The sequence below is a fragment of the Sardina pilchardus genome, chromosome 3 (assembly GCF_963854185.1).
Source record: "Sardina pilchardus chromosome 3, fSarPil1.1, whole genome shotgun sequence".
Lineage (NCBI taxonomy): Eukaryota > Metazoa > Chordata > Actinopteri > Clupeiformes > Clupeidae > Sardina > Sardina pilchardus.
Window position 1 is genome coordinate 39,751,507 of NC_084996.1, and position 17,181 is coordinate 39,768,687.

At 41.7% G+C, this 17,181-nt stretch overlaps 1 protein-coding gene across 1 annotated transcript in view; it reads right to left on the minus strand.

Moving 5' to 3' along the window:
• hs3st4 (heparan sulfate (glucosamine) 3-O-sulfotransferase 4) overlaps positions 1 to 9,975 on the minus strand; it is a 41,509-nt gene extending 31,534 nt beyond the window's left edge. Inside the window, exon 1 of the mRNA XM_062533289.1 lies at positions 8,815 to 9,975. Coding sequence (XP_062389273.1) covers positions 8,815 to 9,419 — 605 coding nt within the window. The 5' untranslated portion in view covers positions 9,420 to 9,975. The remainder of the gene's footprint in view (positions 1 to 8,814) is intronic.
• Between the last annotated feature and the right edge of the window lie 7,206 nt (positions 9,976 to 17,181).

Here is a 17,181-nt window from a genome sequence, read left to right on the forward strand (position 1 = left end):
TTATGTGACCGTGTGTCGCCATTGAGCTTTAGATATGTAATGGCAGGGGCGGAGTGGGACACAAAAATCCACCGGGAATATTCTGACCACACCGGCCACCTACCGAACCAAAAAAATGCCACCACCATGCATTCTTACATCTCTACCTTCCCTCTCCTTGGGCTTGCTCCTCTCACTGCTCCTGCACCTCTCCCTGCTTCTCTCACTGTTCCCGCACCTCCTACTGCACCTCTCACTGCATCTCTCATTGGGTGTGCTCTTCTCCATGGGCCCCTTGTTCTTACTCTTCCTCATCCAGATATAACAGTATTTGTCATTTTTTTGTTTCTGTTTCCAAAAACATCACCTCCTCCTTCAAGTGTCAATGTAATAGAGAGAAATAACCCCTGCCACTGAGTCTAAGATAGACTGGAATCAGCTGTGGTTGGCCCCATACCCACAGAAATCATCTGTGTTGTGCTAATTAGATAGATAGATAGATAGATAGATAGATAGATAGATAGATACTTTATTGATCCCCAAGGGGAAATTCAATATTATTCAATTGTTTGTTTATTATTAGCTGAGATACAGTGCCCTCCAAAAGTATTAGAACGCATGCTTAAAGTTAAATATAAAATCATCTTTTGGAAATTTATCTTAATGCCTTAAATGAAACAATGAGTAACTATTCAACCTTTAAGGACATTCATTTTCTTTGTGAATGAATAATGTATTGTAAATAAATAAATGTTTTCCTTAAAATACAGGGGGTCATAAGTATTGGAACGCCCATGTTAAATTCCCATAGGGGATTTTTATTTTTATTTTTAAAGGCCAGTTATTTCATGGATCCAGGACACTATGCACCCTGATAAAGTCCCGTTGGCCTTTGGAATTCAAATAACCCATGTCAACATTATACCCTTAACATACTAAGAGTAATGCATGCTTTAATATCAGTTATTAGCTGTTGGCTAATTAGCTGGTTTGAATTGCATTGAGCTCAATGAGAATGAAATCAGCTAATTAGCCATGTTGTATGGCAATTGTTGAAGGCAACGCGATATAAGAAATTAAAGGAAGAAACTGCTTCATGGGTGTTCTAACCGACGCCACTTAAACAACACCATCCAAATCCAACATTACAGTCCTTTAAGTCCTCACTAACACACTCCGTCTTTCTCTCTTTTTCTCATGCTCTGGTTGAGCCCACTCTCTCATACTCTGTTCATTTAATATACCATTTTATACATTCTGTTGTCATTCTAGTTCATCTTTTTTGATCAGTTTAACCATCATTGACTGTGTTTACAGTGTCCCAGGAGACCATCAGGTTAACCATCAGTGGTCAGTGTTCCAGTAGAAAACAAAAACTATTTGAGAGTTCTTTGACTTCATGAATAAAGTATTTTCATCCTTCTTTCCAACAGTGTGTGCTGAGATCATTCATTTCCACTGTGAGAGACCCAGTGGGAAATATTTGCTATCGTTGATAAATGTTTAATATTTGAAAATAAAATAAAATAAATACTTGTAAATAATTAATAATTACTGTTCAAAATGTATTATAAGGATCCCCATACTGATAGTTACAGTAGGGGAGCGCCTGGACGAATGAAACGGAGGACAAATGAAACATTGCGATTTTCTCCTAAGCCGTTCAAAATTGAAACGTCAAAATTTGTCACCAAGCACAGCACGCAAGCCTTGCCAGACCAGGGAAAAATCATGTTGATATGTCACGCTGATCTTGAGTTAGACCCGACAAAGCGTTTTGACGTGCGCCAAGTAAATGTTCTATTACGCCGATTTTTTCAAATATCAAGTTGTATTTATGGCGTCATGTAATGCTATCATGTTCAAACAATAGATGAATTGGTAGTGTAACTTATCCTACTGTATGCAATGTCAAAGTTAGTTAGTTTAGGAGAAAAACGGGTTTTGCTGCGAGAAGTCACTGTCGGGACAAATGAAACATGACGTCGTCTTCCGGTTCACCTTGTATTTTTAAACCAATATGTTAGGCTGATCAAGTGCTCGTCACTCAACATGACTTAAATCTGTGAAATAATGAAGTTAAATCAGTATATTAATAATATAGCTATATGATATAGCTATGACTCCCACCGACCTCATTAGTCCAAATGTGCATTTGAATGCAGCAAATATTATTTGATAATTACTTAAATATTGCGAGAATTCTCCTAAAAATTTAACCGCACTTACAAAACATGTCCCTTGACAGGTATATTACATGAAAATGCGAATAATGTTTACAGTTTCTTTAGATTTGATAATGTTTCATTTGTCCTACCCCAGCGTTTAAACTGTCCCTGCCACTCGGGACATTTGAAACAAATGACCACTTCTGTTCAAACTTAAATTACACCACAATCGTCATACATATCCTACCAAATATCACAAGATTTTAAGAGACCACACATGTGAGTTGCTGATCACACACACAAAAAAAAAAAAATTGTAACGTCGTCTTTGAAAACAACGTTTAACCGAAAATTGTTTCATCCGTCCAGGCGCTCCCCTATATATTACTACTTTATTATACGGCTCTCTAGAATGTTGAGAGAGCTCCCATTTACTTTGAATGGGCCTCCCCAACGTTCTGCGGTGAATAATAATTATAATTTGTTTGTGCCACCTGACGTTCATGTTGGACAATGTCTCACACATGTCGTGTTTTATTTTACTCTGCTCTGACTTTTTAGGAGCAACTGCTTTGAACTGTTTTGTGCGCAGTCTTTTTGCACACACCTCGGCGAGGAAGAAGGACAAACAACATTCAGCCAATGAAGCACAAAATGCGTGACTTGCAACAATGGATCTCACTGGCTCAACCACCAATGTGGAGGAGCATGAAGAGGCTACTACTTCTACTGACCATCACAGTGACCACAACTATGAAAAGACCTGGCATCGGAGAACCATGTGTGAATCCATCCTGCCAGGCAACGATGTCAGCACTGGAAAGTGAGTGTGTGTGGCTCATGAGTTAAGGGCCAGGGATGAGGAACGGTCCTTGAATGAATACTTTTTTGCTCACTTTTTTGGAATATCTAAATTCACTGTCGTCATAGCTCATAGTGTTCATTAGCACATTAGATGTAATGTTTTTCAGATTCTCAGATCTAATCTTATGGCCACCTAAGGAACAGCGGTGAGATCACAACACATGATTGGTAACAGTGTATCCCCAACACATCACATGATTGGTACAATGTGTTCACATGTGATCTTTCCAACTGGATTGTGGATCCAAACATTGTAATGCTTTGTTTGACACTGTCTTGACAGGTTTAAAATAAAATATGTTGAACCATGAGTTGAGTTGTCTAAATCTATTGGTCTAAAATAATTTCTAAATGAGTTAATACTGTTTTGTAGTCATAGATGTTAAATGTTATTTTGCTGAACCTACAAACCTAAGAGTGTTGCATAGTTTCTGCATAAGAGTAAGTTGTACTCTCAAAATCTTTATTTAAAAGTCTTTATTTTCTTATTTGTGGTGCTCAATGTCATCTTGTCAAGTGGTACATTTTACCTTATCAGGTGTTGAAAGGACACTGTTCAGTTTTCATTTTATTATTTCAATGTTACAGAAGTTACTATTACAGGTGTTGAAGTACCTCAAAGTAGTATGAAATTATGCTTGTGAATGAGTGTATTTGAACACTAGAGGTGTGTTGTGGTGGAATTCACCTCTGTTATAGTGTGACAGCTGTTGTCGCGGTAAGCTTGCTCCTGTCGCTAAAGGCAAATACACCTACTTGCTATTGTAGAAGGGTTGATTAAGCTTCCCTGAATTTCCCCTTATTCCCTGCCTGTTCTGAACAATGTTGCACGGTGAAAAACTGTTTCATACTCCTCTGGGGTACAGTAAATAGTAGGCTATTGGGGGTGTGTGGCTTGGGTGTGGAAGGAGTTGGTTCCCACGCTGCGGAGGACCCCTTACTAGTTTTCATGTAGCCCAGCGGGTGCGGCGACAGTCCTGAGGCAGAGGTATATATACACTGGCTACGTTGTTTTTATATCTTGCCAATGTCCGGTGCACAAATTTACAAATATTAATACAATATTATTTAATAGATTGCTTTCTATTTGTTAAAACATATACAGATGTCATGCGAACAACTAATATCTATTCAATGTGAAAAAAATAAGTTTTGGCAAATAGATAAATTTAGTAACAATTAACAAAAATTAACAAAGGGTTAGTTAACCTTTAAAAGGGTGGGTTTTGAACATTCTAACACAAGATTCCATTCCGCAACAATTCAACGTTCTAAAATTCTATGTAGAATTCAATGAACCCAGATATTCTTTAGAATGTTAATTTTCCAACATTCCAAACACACCGGTGTGACGGTACACTCTTAAGGTTAATGACTAGTTTGCTTTTTATTAAGGACCCTTATTATGGAGTGTTACCTTATTAGGGACAATAAATGAGTAGATACTAATAAATTGGATCGAATTGAATAGAAATGGTTGCTTTTAGGGAAGTTCTAAAGGAAAGACTCGTAGTCACTGTTCATTCATGAAATCGCTTAACAATCATAGCTCACACCAATCACAGCTCAGGAGAGATACTGACTAGCTACGTCATCTGATCATTCCTAGCCAATCAGTCGATTCAGTTTCTTTGCCAATGGCTCCTATTCATTCAATCAACCTACTACGAACTCATAGGAAGTGAATGCGCTTCTCTAAAAACTACTATGTCTAACTCCCCTTCCTCGCTTTTTACAGCAAGCCGACTTCGACGTCTCCACCACCACCAGTTGGTCCCTGTCTCAAGCTTATGCTAAATGTAATGTGATTATACTGTATTGTAACATGTTACTCCCAACACTGGCTCTGTAAAAATAATCAGTTGTTTTTTTCTGTGTTCTTATAGTAGGCTGATACTTTTCCTTTCTGATATGTGCCCGGTTGGCTGGGGCCGGTTGCTCTAAACTCTGATTCACTGACAATATTGCTGATGCTCAACACAGACAAGCAGGAAAAATATTTAGAAAAGGTGTCAAATATCAAACTGACTAAACTGACTTATGGTTCACCAATTACTATGTTTGTGTGGGAACTTGAATTTGAAACATGAACCGCACGCAAAAAGAACCTACTGATGATCACTGTTTACGACAGCATTCTGTACACATCCCTGAACAGCTTGCTATGAACATGTGCACCACCTTTACCCCCTTAATAGCCCCTGGCCTTCAATGACACAACAAATTCTCTTGAATCAGCAGAGACTTAGCAGCTTACTAAAGTAAAATTGATCGAATTTCTGAGACTCATTCTGTTTGTGTACAATGAAATGAAGAAGATACATGAATACAGTATTACTGATACTTTCAAGTTAATTTCGACCTCTAGTCATACGGTTTGTACCCTAACCAAATGCTAAATACAATGAGAAATGAATGTAAGAGTAAGCAACAAGAAACCCACTAGTCAACTAGGTGTTGACCATCTCTGCTGAAGGACCACTAGACACATCACAGAGTGTTTTTGTGTCCATACATTATCTCTCTATAAATTCCAGGAACATCTGTCTGTATGTCTGTCTGTGTGTCAGTGTGTACGTTATGTGTTTGTGTGCTAACCGCATATCTGTCAGATGATTCGTCGATTCGATTTCAAACTTGGCAAGTGTCAGGCCCGAGAAGTGCAGTGCCAAGCTTGACGTAGCTTGGATAAGTAAGTAATGCCCAAGATATTGTTAAATGATCTGTAAAAGAAGCACATGCTGCCTTTTTCCGCTCTACTGTACCCAATACCCCACTACCAGTTTGCTTGCATAAAATTATCCTGTGGATACAACAACAAACACAGGGAAGGTGTCGTGTAGGTGGCTATTCAAAATGATGTAAAAATGATGTGCAATAAACTGATTATTAAAATAACCCAGGCTACTTTGGACTTGAGACTTTGAATGAACAAACTACAATTCCGACTACAAGGTCCCAAATTGAAACGAGCGATAGGCTACTGGTCCCGCAATTAATAACATTTCAGAATGCCACATAGATTAAAAACAAAAAACGAGTGGCAGGCAGAGCAACATGTCACTTATGCCACCAAAGATTGTTTTTGAGTCAAATTGCAAATTTCAAACGATGCTGCATCATTCCACAAAATGGTTTGTGTTCTATCAAGAAGTCATTCAATAATTTTAACAATAAACAAAGAGCCTAAACTCAAAACAGCTGTTAGGCTCATGTCACTTTGATCTGTAAAATGTCATGCAGCCATGCCTAAATTCTGCTTACTCCAAATTAATTATAGGCTAATATATTATAATATAAAATGTAGTATTCGTTATTGAATGCTTGGCTGAAATTATGTTTTTCCCTATCATCCTATTTTTAAAGCAGGCATCCCTGTGGGCATGTGATTGGGCTACGGGTTTTCTACAGGAATGCCATATTTGAACAGGCACTGCACTAGTACTTTACAGTTGTGGTAAGCTGTGCATTACACACTGGAGCACTAAAACACACATTACTACACTCTTTCACCACCAAAACAATGTTATATGAATGCACATTCCTGCCTATTCCACATAAAAAGGAAAGATTCCATTCATGATGGAATGTGGCTGCTATGAAGACAATGTAGCAACTGTCTGTTTGCAAAGGTAATGTTTGCTAGCAGCAATAACCACCATAGAAGAAACAAACCAGTTATGTTTACAAGGGCAAAATAAATACAGACTTTGGACCCTATATTTAGCCATCAAAATGCAGTCTGAAGCATGATGTGCAGGAATATTTAGGCGGTGTCTAAATCCAAACAGAGATTAAGTTAGAAGCGACCAAACACCTCCATGTTTTCCCTATTAAAATACAGTTACACGTGTAGTCACACGACCAAGTGGTGAGACAAAATAAAACATGGTGCATTTCTAAGCAGGCAAAAGGGATAACTATATTGTGTGGCGGAATAACATTGGGAGCACTCTTAGACTCTGCGCAGTAATATCCTCACTCCAAAGTGAAACTGAAAGTGCAAGAGTGAGGATATTACTGCGCCACACAATATAGTTACCCCTTTTACCTGCTTACAAATGCACCACGTTTTATTTTGTCTCACCATACTTGGTCGTGTGACTACTTGTGTAACTGTAGTTTAATAGGGAAAACATGGGGGTGTTTGGTCGCTTCTAACTTCATCTCTGTTTGGATCCTAATGAATGCATTGGGCTAGCTAAATGCTATCAAAGTTGCGCCGCGTGCCAGAGCCAGTGAGTGCACGCATTGAAACGTGAGAGGTATGTAATCAACTCGTCTTAATTAAGGGAATAACATAGTTTAATATGAAAAAACGGTGAAGTGTTCCTTTAAGAAGTGCAAAATCAAACAGCGTGCTGCTATTTTGATTACGAGTGAGTGTGTCTCTGCAGAAGGAATCTGTGTCTGTGTGTGTGACAAGCATAAACATGTCTGCACTTGCCTAATATTTGAGCTTGTAGGCAACAACAAAACAAAGTCTTGCACTGGCCACCTTATTCTGAAAAGCCAAATAAATCTTACATATTGTTGTATCAATAAGATACCATAACTGAACTGTTTTTCCAGGGACCCTACAACAGATCATCTAATGAGGGATTGTCATCTGTATTGCACATACAATATGGCAGTGCTTAAAAATAGGAGGAACAAGGTTAGTCAACCAATCAAAAAAAAATAGATTGCCCTTCATAGACAATCATGTGTCTTCTTAAAATGCATGTGCCTCACGAGTAGGCAGTGTTTTATAGTTTAGGTTAGCGAATTTCTCTATGGAAACACATGCAAATGTGTGTATCAAACAGACATGCTGTTTGAGTCCACATTTCTTGTTTTTCAGTTTTCACTTATGTGATTTTTTCCCCTATTAAGCGTGGCTTCATTTACTTAGATGGTGGAGTCACCTCTGACAGATGATCTTAAAAGATAGATAGATACTGTAGATAGATAGATAGATATAGGTAGAGTGATATACAGTGACATACATACAGCGATGTGTACACTGTGACACTATGAGTGTCCCATCACAGCTGCTATAGGATCTAGCACTGGCATGAATGACAACAGGCAATTCTCAAGCCCTTCCCTGTAGAAGTTGTGCATTGTTTTGTGTGCAGCATCATGTTGTCTTAAATATATGACACATTCTGTCATAGTTATGAAGTGTGGGTATTTACATATGTACATTTCATTTTAGCAAACAGCATAGCACTGTCACACTCTTGCTATCCAGTATAATAACAATATATTCATTTAACACCACATTCATAAGCAAACTGCATCTTATTGGTTAACAGTATCAACATCTCTATTTTCAAAAGCAACCCCATGAGCTGAGCCGCATCATTAGCACTAAGATGGTACCCAAAAAATGACTAAAAGGTTCATAATCCTACCCGAAATCAAATACGGGGTTGTCAGGAAATCAAAAGTAAAAAATGGTAGTATATACTGATGGCTACTGGCTAGCTACTGACAAAATCACTGTTTTGTGCAGGCAAAACATAGATAGAGGGATTTTCAGTTGGCCTACACTATGGCTAAACCTTAGTTGGGCATATTTCGTAAGTAGGCTGAGGCAGACAACAGAAATTGCCATAACAGCTGATACCTCCAACAGTGATGGAGAACCACCAAAGACAGTGTGGTTCTCAAGATGTAGGCTATAGATAGAAAGCCATTAAAAACTTGACAGTGTCATCATCTGTCATTGTTTTCAAGCTTGTGGCAGAACATCTCACTGAAATGTTACATTAACCCACAGTGTCAGATAATAGCCTACAAAAGAGAAAAGACATACCTGTACCAGTCCAGCCCTTTCTCGTAATTCCGATCAAAGAAATGGGGCTCGTTGCCCACAGCTCTAACGTCAGGGTGAACTCTTAAAGCCTCAAGTAAAGCTCGAGTACCTCCTTTCTTCACTCCTATTATAATGGCTTGAGGCAGTTTTTTCTCCCCATACTCTGGGGTGCTGTTCACAGAGGTCCTGAAAACGCTATCCGTGGTGCTGAATCCTTGGTGCTGCTGGTCCATAATTGCCGTATGAACCATCGCGATGGTGTTAGTGGGAGCCGTATCAGTTCTAACCCATTCTGCCGTCCTCCCTTCGCTTTTAACATCGTTTGGATTCGTCGAAAAAATAGTTGGTTCGCTGCTTGTGCGTTCTATTAATTCGCCCTGGAGTGACGTGGAATAAAGTTTTCCCCTTAATGTCATAAAAGTCGTTTCGTCAGTCACCGGCCTTCCTTGATATACATAATTTTCTTGCGCGGGGAATTGTAGCGAGGTATAACAGTTAACCAAGCTGTAGAAAAGGTAGGTGACAGAGAGGGATAGGGTAAACATGAATATGATCTTCCGGGGCACTTTAGAGGTAAAAACCGTTGTACTGGACCAAAATGCCATCTCTGATAGCAGTGATCCGTTTAGAGAAGTAGCCACACATGTTTCCAATGCAAGTCTTGCATGGACCCTCGACAACAACGTTCTGTCACAACCAACACAGAGCTACAGCTTCGAGGAGCTAGTCCATTCTAAGCAATATCAAATAGCCTACGCATTTTAACACATCGTTCAAATTCGACACGAATATCGTTTCGCTTTCTTCAATATCGATTCCTAGGCTATTTCAACGCTGACATCATAATGTGACAATCTATGCACTGATTCTGCAGGCTGCGGTCTGGCGTGATTCCAAATGAGAAGCTCCGTCAAATAAAAGAAGGGTGTGATGGACGCCGTCTTGGCAATGTATGAAAAAAAGAAAGCCTTTGAAGTAGTCTGGGAGACACGTCTTCATCCACTAGATCAGTTAGCTGTTCGAATGCAGCACTAGGCTACGTGGCTTCGCTGTCCTTCACGTCGTTGCTTTCTAACATTGCTATTATTCATATCATGATGTAACATAGCCATACGTGTTAGATCGTCTTCATTTACAATAACGTAGACTGCATACCTTCCAATTCACTGAACTCTGTTCCGGAGAATGAAAAAAAAATGTAGAGGCCCATTTAAATTCTGAACTCCTCGGTAGCTATAAAGGTTCCATGCAGTCTCGACGCTGTTTCTTGATTGGTGGACTCGTTGTGCGCATCGGCATATGAGCTCACACCGGCGTAGCCTGGCTACTAGGCTCTTTTAAATGAAGCGCAAATGTTTGAATAGCCTACACCATTTCTCTACAACTGCAAAGTCCTTCCTGGCAGAGGCGGAGTAGGATATGTTATTACATTTTCCCCCTGCTACTTCATCCTTTTCTTTGTTCTTGATTATAGGTTATAGGTTGTTTAATACAACAATAATGATAATTGTTTTGACTCATTTACTGTAGGCCATCACAGGATCCTGTGAATAAGATATCGATTTTGTAGGGGGTTGTAAGGCTTTACATTGCTTTAATACCTTATTATGTAGACCAATGGTTCTCAAACGGTGGTACGCGGACTCTCTGTTGTGGTACTCAGAGAGTCTCCAAGATGCTTTTTAAATGAAGATAAAATAAATACTTCAAATCGTTAAAAAATAATGAAAAATCATTACATTTAAACTAGGTTTGAACTTTCTTGAAAACTAAACAAAACAATGCAAAGCAGTATATACAATGAAACTTATATTTAAATTGGACTACGCTACCTAATTTTAATGCCGGTCCTAATGGTGGTACTTGGACAGTCAATTGTTCTCTAAGGTGGTACTCATTGTAAAAAGTTTGAGAATCACTGATGTAGACTATAGTGTGTGTTAAGTTAAAGGCAACTAAATCAAGGATGAAACCAAACTTTTTTCATATTCTTATAGATTAGAAGATGTTTCATTATGGATCTTTGTATTTAATAATAAGCTTCCATGGCTTTATAAAATACTGAGAAATGTTGTACGTAGACCTACTCAGCTGCATTTTGTTTAGATACAGGCTCCCCTACTCTACATGACTTCATGAGAACCCTGAAGCTGCAGGGAAAATCATAACCCTTCACATCATGGACACCTTTTTTTTTTACGTCTTCTGTTCGACAGGTGTTATAGAACATTTGCATTTGACACAAACTTTGAATCTGACCATTTATTTCTGACAAGCTCATTAGTGGGGTATGAATTGTCATGAAATAATGGTCCCGTAGGATTTTTTTGCTAAAATTGATTTTTTGTTTGTTTGTTTTATTTGCTTTATTTGGGGTCCTACTGTTGAAAAATGACAGGGTGCAAATTTCTGACCCCGTTTTGCCCCTCCTCTGGGGGGCGCTTTCTCACCTTGGCCAGGATACTGACTGCAATCATACATCCAGTAGCATGCAGTGGCCGTACGTTTTGGTGGGGCAGAAACATAACATTTAAAAATGTCATATAGGGCTGCAGCTATCGATTCTTTTTGTAATAGATTAATCTAGCACTTTATCGATCGATTAATCGATGAATCTAATAAAAAAAAATGCGTTTTTAAACAACCAAAACAAATCATGCATAACTAGGTATTCATTCCAAATCCAAAATATGGCTCCAAAACTAAACCCATTTAAGTGCCAGTGACAATAATTACAGTACAATACAGTTAAATCAACTTATTGTAAAACATGTTATGTGCAGATGTTATGTGCATGTTGTGTGCAGATGTTTTGCCTCGAGGAATTTTCATAATCGAGTTACTCGAGTAACTCGACGAATCGTTGCAGCCCTAATGTCATATTTCACAGGAGTTTGTTCTATGCTTAAATCATGTCACAGTCGGCCCCAGCCGTGGCGCAACTGGCTGGGGCACCTGCACCGCACGCCGGCGACCCGGGTTCGATTCCCGCCCCGTGGTCCTTTCCGGATCCCACCCCGACTCTCTCACCCATTCGCTTCCTGTCTCTCTCTACTGTCCTGTCAAAATTAAAGGCACAAAAGCCCAAAAAATATACTTAAAAAAAAAAAAAAAAAAAAAATCATGTCACAGTCAGAAATGTAAGTGGAAATGTAAATGTAAGTAGAACAGCCCAGTTGATTAGTTCTAGATTAGATTTCTTTCGGCACCGTTCTCATCACGTTAAACCAGCAAAGCATATGGGTAAACAAAACTAGTTTTCTGTGCTAGTGTCTAGAACTAGCCTAATTTGCTAACTGAGTAGCCTAGTTTGTTTTTTGTAACTGCAACTCAATACAGTTGGGTGTCATGAATCATTTTCTGATAACTCGTTGCAGAACTAGGCTATAGCCTGTAGCTCAGTTTAAATGCAGTATGTGACCAGAGACGGTTCATAAAGCAACTAGACAATCTTTGAGTTACTCTAGCTTACCTTTGAACGTTGCGATTGTAGCGGTGTGGAATAGTGCACCTGTGCCTTTAAGGGCTCTCCTCTCCAGTCGTTGTCATTAGTAAACTGAGTGGACACAGCGGGGTGGGCTCTTTATAAGGTGACTGCCACCGTGGGCCAGGTATGCAGCAGGGGTTGAGCTAGTCGTTTGGCTTTTCCGGTGGTGGTGACTCTTCCGGTCATTAGGCTGTTCTGGTCGGTGGTTCTCTCCTGGGTGGCAGCCGGTTTTGAGATTTCGCTCCGGTACAGAGGTAGGTCTACATATTGGTTAATGCTGTTTATTACATCACGGCAGTGATGACCACTAAACCCTATTCTGCTTTGGTAGGATTACCGATCGCTCTGCGTTGTGTTGTGTTGTGCTGTGCTGTGCTGTGCTGTGCTTTGCACTGGGTGCGTTCTAAGGGCTTTGCGCCCCTGAGTGTTTTTGATCATCGTGACCGCAGGTACTCCATTCCGTTGCTCTGAACTTTACACTTCACAACTTGTCATAGTCATGTGAACTCTCGAAACTGCTGTAACATCCACTTCATTTTAGTCACATAGGTCTCGTGGGCAGACTCGTTCCCCCCCTCCCCACGCATTGTTTGGTCGTCGTCCAGTGTGTGTGCTAACCCTTTCCGCTGTGGTATGTAGCCATCTAATATCTCCGCTATTCTTTCCGGCCAGTGATATGGTGAGTAACGCTTTGTTTACATATGCTCCAGCAGGTTGTAGGGTGCTGATCGCCAGGGTCATCCTTTGCTTGCTGCTGTTTTGCCTCTGTTTGTTCTTCCTTATTGATTGCCGTGTCTTGTCATTGTGTCTTGGTGTAAGAGTGTTGTCTTTTGTTTTTATGTGTCTTTGTCCTTTTGTGACTTTTCTTTTTGTACTTTTGGGAAGCTCGATGTAGCGCCCATGCAGGCATAGTTAGGCCTGCCAGCTGTGTACTTTTACAGCTAGCCTAGCTTTTGGGCTTCTCAAACAAGTATTTGCCTTTGATTCTGTCGTTTGGATGGCCATCCACTCCTTTATTGTGTGAATGTATTGGTGTTTTTGATTTATTAGTTATTTGTATTTCATTGTGGTACAGGAAATTAGGTCGGCCCTACAAAGGTCAGCTTGTACCATCTGAGCCTTTGGTGTTATTCCTGTTCTCTGTATTTGTATTTGTCTTTGTCATTGTCTTTTGTGGTTTGTTTCTTGTTGTAGGAGTAGGGGGCGCTGCAGGGAAGGCTGGTCACCTGGTATCGGGAGTTTAGCTTGTAGTGCCTGTGTGGGTTCACTGTGTGTGTTTTCCAGTACTGTTCACCTGTGTGGGTTGCGGTGGTTGCGTCTCCTATATCCACGTGTGGTCTTGACCTCCCTGTCCTCAGGATAGCCTGCCTCCCTGTGGTAAGCCCTACTCCTTCTTGTCTAATTAATTGTCTTGTTACATCCCCATCCTGTTGGGTGCAGTCATACATTTTAATAATAAATTAATATTTTCTTAAGTTTTGTTGCAGCTCTTTCCCTCCAGTCTAAGTTCTGCATTGCTCCCATTCTCAGTGCTTAAATAAAAACATTTAATTTGATGGAATTCTGTCTCCGCCTCATGCCTGATTGAACCTGTGAGCTTTCCAATCTTTCTGGGTTAACAAGAACCTATTCCCTGGTTTGGACACTAGGGTGGCGTAGTCAGCTATTAAATTAACTTGCCAGTTTGTGGCACCGCCACATTTTGGCGTTAGTCGGCAGCAGGCATACTAGCGGAGACCGATTTTCCACTTTTCTTTAACTAAGACGATTCTGAACCAGTTTGTTTTGTTCTGTGTTTATTTTATGAGTTTTCTTTCTTCAGAGGCAAAGCAGCAGCCAGCGGACGGTGGTAGCAGCAAACATCCTTATAACAACGCTTCTGGTGAGTAAAGTCAGTACTGCGCAACCTGCTGCGAGCTTGGTCATAGATTAAAACCTAATTTTTTTATACTAATAATAATGTCGACTCCAATGGAGGAGGAATTGCAGCAGTTGAGGGATGTTGTGGCCAAATTGAGGTCTGATAATGAACGTTTTCAACGTGAAAGGACTACACCTAGTGGGCCAGGCCAGGCCGGCACTAGCTCTAATTCATCTATAAACCCGGCACAGGCCAATATGCACACTACAGAGCGGTTAGTATTTCTTCCTCGTGAGAAGAGGTGCCCTATGTTTCGAGGGAGTTCAGGTATTAGTATAGACGAGTGGTTAGACGAAGCCCGGGCCTGCATGCGAGTTCGTCACTTGTCTCTTGCTGACCAGGCTTACTTTCTTTTCGATCATTTGGAGGGGGACGCTCGGGAGGAGATTAAGCATCGCCCAAGGGAGGAGAAAGAAAACTCCGAGAGCATCATTGAAATCTTGCAGGACCTGTATGGTTGTCCTGAGTCCTATGTGGCACTGCAGGAAGCTTTCTTTTCCCGTAAACAACAAGAGGGTGAGTCCCTCCTTGAGTTTTCCCTTGCACTAATGAAATTGATAGAGAAGGTTAAGAGGCGTGCGCCGCAAGGCATTATTAATGCTGACGTTCTATTGCGTGATCAGTTTGTTGAGCACGTTTGCGAGGGCGCTCTTCGACGGGAGTTAAAGCAACTGATTCGTTGCCGGCCCACCGCGGACCTTATTGAAGTCCGTAAAGAGGCTATTAGGTGGGAACGAGAGGGTATGCCGGCAGCTCCAAGGGCCCGTAGTTTCTCGCTGCCATCTTGTGGGGAAAGGCTGCATGGGCTCCCAATAGCATCATGTGCAGTTACTAGAGGTGTTACAGAGGAGGTGCCGCCTAACCTAGAGTTGAAAGAGCTAAAAGATCTGTTAAGACAACAGCAGAGCCAGATAAACCAGCTAGTCCAGAGTGTTGCTGCACTCCAGCCGCCCTTTAGGCGCACTGGGCCCCCACGTGATAGTTCCATCATTTGTAGGCGATGTCAGCGCCCTGGTCATTATGCCCGAGATTGTGATGGACAGAGGGCGTTCCACCAGTCCCAATTGACCCCTGTTGAAGCTCCCCCTCACTCGGGTAGGTTACCATCCCGCCCTGTGCAGCTGTCGGAAAACTAGCACCCGCCGGACTATCGAGCCATAGTCCGGGTGGGGTTGTATCAGGCTCAGGGGTAGTTTTGCAATCTTGTAGTGCCATGGGCGGATTAATGTCCACTTGTCCTCATCTTGATGTCATAATGGGTGGGTCTAATGTTCCATGTTTGGTTGACACGGGGTCTATGGTGACTACCATGGCTGAAAGCTTCTTCTCAAAGAACTTTGAACCATGGGGCCAAGAGCGCCTTCAGTCTTGTCAGTGGCTGCAGCTACGTGCAGCCAACGGGCTGGACATCCCTTATTTAGGCTATTTAGAGCTAGATGTAGAACTCTGTGGCAAGGTGATCCATGCATGTGGTGTCTTGGTAGTTAAGGATCCTCCTGGTGGCATGCTTTCTAAGGTGCCTGGGGTCCTAGGGATGAATGTCATCAGTAAGTGTTATCAGGAGTTATTTGGTCAACATGGTCCTTCGCTGTTTGACTTACCTTCGGTTTCTCAGGCCCCCAGCCCAGTGGTGCAAGCACTGCAGCAATGCCACCAGGCTGTTGTTCAGCCAACTGCTGAGGGTGTTGGAAAGGTAAATGTACGTGGCCAGAGAGCTTGTCTGATCCCGGGCGGCACTATCAAGTGGGTGGCAGCTACTTGCTCTGATCGATACTCTGGGCCGAACGTACTATTTGAGCCATCGGTATCAGGTTTGCCTGTGGGATTGTTGACCTCGCCAGCTTTAGTACAGGTGACTCGGGGTACTGTATATATACAGGTGACAAATGTTGGGGAAAACGATGTAGTCCTCTATCCTCGTACAAGATTAGGTCAGGTGAGCAGTGCTAGCATTGTTAGTCTGCCTACAGGAGTTTCTGAGGTTCGCTCTATTACTGCCACATCTGGTCCCTCAGCTGTAGAATCTGCTATTGTAGACCGGATTAAGGGTTTGGATATGTCCCCGCTTAATGACTTTGAACAGGATCAGGTTCGTACACTGCTTTTGAAGTACCATTCAGTTTTTTCCACACAGGAGAGTGACTTAGGTTGTACTAACCTAATAGCTCATGAGATTCCCCTTTTAGACCCAGTCCCAGTGAGGCAGCGCTATAGGCGTATTCCACCCTCGGACTATGAAGCAGTTAAGGCCCACATACACCAACTCCTTCAGGCGCAGGTTATTAGAGAAAGCAGTAGCCCGTACGCCTCCCCCATCGTCCTTGTAAGGAAAAAGGATGGTAGTTTAAGGATGTGTGTGGACTATCGGTTATTGAATAGCAAGACCCGGAAGGACGCGTTCCCATTACCGCGGATTGATGAGTCCTTAGACACATTGTCAGGTGCCCGCTGGTTCTCCACCATGGATTTGGCCAGCGGGTACAACCAAGTCCCGGTGATGGAGGCTGACAAAGCTAAGACTGCATTCTGCACACCTTTTGGTTTGTTTGAATGGAATAGGATGCCGTTCGGCCTTTGTAACGCCCCTAGTACGTTCCAGCGGCTCATGCAGCGCATGTTCGGAGATCAGCAGTGCCAGTCTGTTCTTCTCTATCTTGATGACATTGTGATCTTTTCTTCCACCTTAGAACAGCACCTTGAGCGGCTGGAAATGGTGTTAATGCGCTTGCAGCTGGAGGGTCTCAAAGCAAAGTTTGAAAAATGTGCATTTTTCAAGCCGGAAGTGCAGTATTTAGGACACGTAATATCTAGCCAGGGAGTGGCAACTGATCCGAGCAAGGTTGAAGCTGTGGCCAGATGGCGTCGCCCGACTAATATATCAGAACTTCGTTCCTTTCTGGGTTTTGCTAGCTACTACCGGCGCTTTGTAGAGGGGTTTGCCACATTGGCGGCCCCTCTG